Here is a 6,781-nt window from a genome sequence, read left to right on the forward strand (position 1 = left end):
ATCTTACTGAAGTTGCTGTAAGTAACTTTTTTAAAACTGAAAAGAACCCATAAAACTTAAATGCCACATTTTATCCCCAGTTTTCAGAGGCAAAGGTAAACTTGCAGGTTCGAGGACAACACAGACAGCAGAGCATGCATGACACCTATCTAAAAAAATGTATCAGCCAGGCAGTGGTGGAGCACGCCTTTAATCCCAGCACTTGGGAGGCAGAGGCAGGCGGATTTCTGAGTTCGAGGCCAGCCTGGTCTACAGAGTGAGTTCCAAGACAGCCAAGGCTACACAGAGAAACCCTCTCTCGAAAAACCAAAACCAAACAAACAAATAAAAAAATGTATCTGCCTTCTCTTGATATATTAGGTTTTTTTGTTTTGGGTTTTTTTTTTTTTTTTTTGGCTTTTCAGAGACAGGGTTTCTCTGTGTAGCCCTGGCTGTCCTGGAACTCACTCTGGAGACCAGGCTGGCCTCGAACTCAGAAATCCACCTGCCTCTGCCTCCCAAGTGCTGGGATTAAAGGCGTGCACCACCACCGCCTGGCTTGATATATTAGTTTTAAACTTTGATTCATTTATCAGCTTCAAGTATTACTTGTTTCTCCCTTAAAGAGGAAAAGCACTGCCACTTCTGTTATAAGAAGCTGTAAATTATAATTCCCAATTTCAGCGATTGTTAAATATGGAGTAAAGTTTATCTTAAAAATAAGAAAATCACTGGGGAGTACTCTGAAAATTCATATTCTAATAAGTTAGAAAATCTAGAAGAAATTGATAAATTTCTACATATGTATGTCTTATCAAAATTTGGCCAAGAAGTTTAAAAACAAACAAAAACAAACCAACAGATGAATACCAAAAGTCACGACCAAAGCAGAAACAGCCGGGTCGTCTCTGAGAGGATCAGACATTCCTTTCCTCAACATAAAGACAGTGCACAGGAGGCCTGTAGCTAACATTGTACTGAGTGGCCAGAGACTAAGACGGGGTAAGACGTTCTTGAGCAGTGAGCAAGAAAAGAAATAAAGGACATAGGAGAAGAAACTGAATTATCCTTATAAGAAAATAGCTATATTACTGAAAGCAATCTGCAGATTCAATGTAGTCTCACATGCGCGCGCACTCACGGGGAGAGGTGGGGGGGCGGGGGGGAGCCTGCTGCAGGGGAGAAAAGGAAGGGCTGGCAGTATTACAGTACCTGACTCCAAATGACACTGCAGAGCCATAGGAACATAAAGTGGCACAAAGCCCTTCGTGTAAATCAGTGAGTACAATAGAGAGCCCAGAATAAGCCCACACACCAATATTGATGGCACTTGTGACAGAGTACCAAAGGCATCTATCAAGAAAAGGCTGGGAACTGCTTATCCACTTGGAGAGGGATAAAACTAGGTCCCTGCTTCTCACCCTGCACAGAAATCACTTAGGACTTAGAGCTCTGTCTGACACTGCTGTGAAAAACATACTGGGAAATGGGCTGGAGAGGGGTGGCTCACAACCATTTGTAATGGGATCTGATGCTCTCTTCTGGTGCGTCTGAAGACAGCTACAGTGTACTCATATACATAAAATAAACCTTTTTAAAAAAATTAAACAAAATGAAAACAAAACTAAAATTTACCTGGAAGTACAAAGGACCCCAAGTACCCCAAGTAATCCTGAGCAACTAGGCCAGACCTCTACCCTTGTGTTTCACACGTCACCTCAGGCCTTGGAATAAGTGCTTCAAAGTAAGAAATTGCTTAGAGTTGCTATGAAGTGGGTAGTCACAAACATTTGTATAAGTGTGTAATTTGTGTGTATGCATGTGCGTGTGTGTGTGTGCGTGTGTGTGTGTGTGTGTGTGTGTGTGTGTGTAAATAGGTAACAAGTAAGTAAAGATATGTAAAGTACTTGGTAATGAATCTAACCTGTTGGGTTTTTCTTTATAAGACCATGCAGTTTGAAGATGACGATCAGGGTCCACCAGCTCCTCCTAACCCATTCAGCCATCTCACGGAAGGAGAACTTGAAGAGTATACGAAGACAATCGAGAGAAAGCAGCAAGGCCTGGAGGGTCAGTTCATGCTTAGCTTAGGTCTGGGGTGAGCACACTGACAACACAGCCCTGGAGCGGGAAGACGAAGGAGGGCCTCTGCGCGCTCTTCCAGCTCCTCTGCTCTAGACCTTTCTGAGTACAGAGAACCACTCTGCAGTTCAGACAGAGGAACCTGTTCTTCTCGGAACGTAATCAGAGCATGGGCTGTGCTATCATACAATTTATAACACCAAGGCCATAAGAATAAAGAATTGCCAGACACAAGAACACAGGTCTTACTTTGAACATTGGGTGGTATGTGGATTTTTAGTCACCGATTCTCCAATACATGATTTTAATGCTTTACGAAATCTCTGTTCCTGGTGTCTCAAGTTGCCAATATACTCATTTCAAAATCAACATTTAACGTAAACTGCTAGGAATTTGAAGTGACTTTCCTGGACACATGGATGCTCTAATGCAGTGGAGTTTTTCTGACTTTGCAAGTCTTTGTAAGTTTAAAAGTAGGATAGTTGAGAACTGATGATGAGAGCCAACCGAAGAGGCATATGCTATGAGCCCAGCACCCGAGGCTGATCCAGGAGGATTTTTTGAAGGGTAGCCTAGGCCAAGTGGGAAATCTTGTCAATAATAGTAACAATAATAATAATATTATTATTATTATTACTAAGAAGCGCTAGTGCTTGAGTCTCTAGCTCTGCTTTGCTCCAGAATTAAGGATTGACCTTAGTAGGGCCATGGCGCTGGGGCAATGGTGCTGGGGTGCTAAGCCACCTGAAATTGTGTATTGTGATCACAGTTGTGAATTGTGTATAAAGATGTCTGGGCAAGAAGAATTCAAGGAGGGTTAGAAGTCTGATCCAGTGGAGCCTCCGCGTTGGCACATCTGCACTTAGCTACACCTGGCATTTCTACCCAAGGAAAACAGTCAGTAACAAAAGAGTTGTCAACTGTGTTAGATACCATGGTCTTACCTAATAGCTAAAGGCTAATGACATCTGGGCCATCCAAGAAACCATTTTTATACACATATTTGTGCCTTTAGCACAAAAGCAAATTACCTTACTCATTAATGCACTTACAGAAAGTAGTTCTAAGGGTCATATTTACCTTGTTTGTTCTAACATAAGATGGAAGGGAACATCTTTTATACTTTATAAAATGTCCTTATTAATCTCTTATTTTTGAAAGCCTAACGATGCCAGGTAACGAATGCCATACTCTGGATGTCACCTTTTGCATATAGTTTTGTAATTAGTTCCTTTTACATTCCTGCATAAGCTCTCTAATACTGCTCTAACCCAAATCACTAACAAGAAATTGCTAGGGACTCAGTGAAGCCTCTGCCTCAGTAATGTAGCAAGCCTGCTGAGGCGTCACCAGTCTTTTCATCTGACTGTGTAATTTGGTTTCCTATACTAGCCAAAGCTAAACACATACAGAGTCTCTGTCTGGGCTGCCAATACCCATGCTGCTTTTAACTCACTGTGCAAATTACTGTTCATGGCCAGAAGTTTAACACATCAACCTCCTCAGAATCCTAGTGATTGACATGTGAGATGGCAGTTAGCATGCTCATTTCATAGCTGATGAGCTTGCCGTCTCTGCGAGCATTGGATGTGTGCACTAACCTCTCTTAAACCGTAAGCTTCCTTATTTTGTTGCATGGCTTTTAACTGAACATCTTATTCAACAGACGCTGAGCAGGACTCATTCTCAGATGACGCTGCATCTGTTTCACAAATTCAGTCTCAAACTCAGTCACCGCAAAGTGTCCCTGAGAGATTAGAAGGTATTCAATGTAACTCCCCATAGCCGTCACCTCCTAAGTCATGTGTCCCACGGAAGGGATGGGACACTTGCTCCCAGCCTCTGTCAGAGTGTCCCACGAAAGGAATGGGACACTTGCTCCCAGCCTCTGTCAGAGTGTCCCACACGTAAGGGATGGGACACTTGCTCCCGGCCTCTGTCAGAGTGTCCCACATGGAAGGGATAGGTACTGCTTTTACTCACTGTCATTTATGCTTACTCATTTTTGCCTGGTTTGGGCCAACCCATAGTTTGTATGAATTTGTGGAATTAAAAATGACTTGCGCTGTCATGCACCTTCTAATCAATAGCATGAAGCTCTGTACAGTTTTAATGCACCTTCTAATCAATAGCATGAAGCTCTGTACAGTTTTAAATGTCAAAAGACCCTCAAATTAAAGAAAAACGTATCTGTCATCATCTTCGCTTATAATGATTGGATCTACAGTGGGAAGGCAGGTCACCAATCTATAATTTTTGACTCTGTTTGACATTTATCTACTCTTCCCCTTTCTTTCATTTAAGAAAATTAGCTTCATGCTTATAGATACATATGTTATTAAAATAATAACCTATCCTCATTAAAATTAAATTGGCTTAGGACATTGCTGAAACTTCTCAGTTTTGCAAATGAAACAGAAATGTTGACTAAATAAATAATCTGACCCCCCCCCAACTTCTCCTTTTGTAGAAAACCACGAGCTATTTTCCAAGAGCTTCACCTCCATGGACGTGCCTGTCATGATTGTGAACGGCAAGGACGAGATGCATGATGTTGAAGATGAGCTTGCTCAGCGAGTCAGCAGGCTAACGACAGGCATGACCATAGAGAACATCGAGATCACCGTTAAGTCCCCAGAGAGAACTGAGGAGGTCCTGTCACCTGACGGCTCGCCTTCAAAGTCACCATCCAAGAAAAAGAAGAAATTCCGCACGCCTTCTTTTCTCAAAAAGAACAAAAAAAAGGAGAAAGTTGAGGCCTGAGTAGTCTTTTTGTAATTTGTATATTACATTGTGACATTGCACAGTTAAATACCATATTTTAGTTAATTGTTAATATACGGTGGTAGATCAGGTTGGGAGTATGTAGCAAACTGGACTTTCAAAAACTGGAAAGAGGTTTTACTAAAAGAAAAATATTATTGAAAACTTTCAAATTCATCTCTTTTTATATGTCCAAATGACTGAACTTTTCAGCAGTGGCTAGACGTACTTACTCTGCCCTTGTGGAGCCTGTCGTTGCTCATCAGCAGACACTGCCTGGTACCTCAGGCTTTCTGCATCTTATCTGTTGGAAAAAAATTGCCAGTGAACAAGAGAGAATTTTTACTTCTCAACAGCCGCTTCACTTGCTAGTCAGACTATAATTTTATCATGGTTATTGACTGTATCTTTTGGGTCCCCATTGTTTCCATGGACATTAATGAAATGCTTTAAAAGCTTCTACAAAAGACTCTAGAACAGTAGTATACATTGGCACATAATTTTTTAAAACTATTTTAAGAAAAGATTTGTTTGGAATTTTACTCATAGTATGAATTCCCTTACCTGAAGTAACTGTTTGCCAAAAAAGTCATTTTAATAAACTATAATTTTTGAAGAACTTCCTTTTTTATTAGTTTAGAAAGCCCCTTATTTTTCATAGAGGGGATTTTGTATACATAATATGAGTTATTTAGTTTAACTATTGCAAAAAACAATTTTTGTATGTTAAAACGTTTGTATACCTTCAGTATAAGATGTCATGTGCATTTTAGCCAATCAGTTAGGAGTAAGGCATGCCTGTGGCTTCTTGGTCCTACGTGTGACTCAAGAGTCCCAGGACATGGCCTCCAAAGGGCACAGAAAGGGCTGGAGTCAGAGTCGAACCGCAGAATGTATTTTTCTCTTAGTATTGCTAATGGATGGAGAACATCTCATGAGGTAACAAGATGAAGGGCTGAAGGGAAAGGGAGAGTCAGGGGCAGGACAGGAGTGAGGGGCAGCTTGACAGTCATGTGTGACAGTAGAACATGGAGATCGACTTACTGAAAGTAAGGCCCAAATTTCTAAAATCCTATTTCCTGCCAAAATCAATGTCTTGGTCGTCATTTGAGTTTTAGAAAAGGTTAAAGTGTACATCCTTTTAGAAGACAGCACTAGAATAAATCAGCAGGTCTAATCCCACCAGCAAGAAAACTACCACGTCTTGATTTTTTGCAAACTTAATCTTGATTTTTATAAACTTAAATTTTCTTTTAACTTCCTTTCTACTGTAAATACAAATTGAAATGTAGGTTTAATATAGTTTTCTCCATTTTCCCAAGTAATGTTACAGATCAATGTAAATGGCTGATCCCGATTACTCGGTGAGTGAACATAAAGCGCTCTGGTGGTGAGTTGGCATGCAGACGTGACGCTGACCACAGCGCTCTCTGGGCTGGTTCTGACCGTGTGATGCTGGTCCTCTTAGATCTCACTAACTACTGGAACCTGTTAATCTCATAGTGGAAACTTTGAGTTGCTGAACTGTGTGTCTGAGGGTTGTTTTATGTTCTACATCATCTTTGTTGTATTACAGCATATGTAGACACAGTAACCTATGACCTATCCTTTCCATAACTTTGAAAGAATATATATATCTAAATGAATGCAATGTGCATAAATATTTTTTAAACACAACAGTAAACTATTGCACCTTTTTGCTAATGCTTCTCCTTACTTGCTTTGACATAATGAATGAGCCAGTGAACGCAGTGTCCTGTGGAAAATGTGTAAAAGTTATCTGATATTGCTCTTAGATGTTATGCTAATTAATGTTAAATCACAATAAACGGTATTTTAAATATATGCATTTGGTATAATGAAGTTTCCATTCAGGAGTGGTTTCTTAGTTTAGACTTTGTGATCTGTCAAACTGTATATGAAACAGTGAAGTGATTAAAATTGTCCTCTGAGTTGA

The 6,781-nt window shown here is 40.4% G+C and overlaps 1 protein-coding gene across 7 annotated transcripts in view; it reads left to right on the forward strand.

The window, feature by feature from the left end:
* Add3 (adducin 3) overlaps positions 1-6,781 on the forward strand; it is a 114,978-nt gene extending 108,197 nt beyond the window's left edge. For 5 of the 7 annotated variants that reach the window (XM_031390649.1, XM_031390652.1, XM_031390651.1 and 2 more), the window contains exons 13-15: positions 1,926-2,049; positions 3,728-3,823; positions 4,532-6,781. In XM_031390649.1, coding sequence (XP_031246509.1) covers positions 1,926-2,049; positions 3,728-3,823; positions 4,532-4,824 — 513 coding nt within the window. In that variant the 3' untranslated portion in view covers positions 4,825-6,781. The remainder of the gene's footprint in view (positions 1-1,925; positions 2,050-3,727; positions 3,824-4,531) is intronic. The other 2 variants (XM_031390650.1, XM_031390655.1) reach the window with 2 other exon arrangements.

The sequence above is a fragment of the Mastomys coucha genome, unplaced genomic scaffold (assembly GCF_008632895.1).
Source record: "Mastomys coucha isolate ucsf_1 unplaced genomic scaffold, UCSF_Mcou_1 pScaffold21, whole genome shotgun sequence".
NCBI classification, from domain to species: Eukaryota; Metazoa; Chordata; class Mammalia; order Rodentia; family Muridae; genus Mastomys; species Mastomys coucha.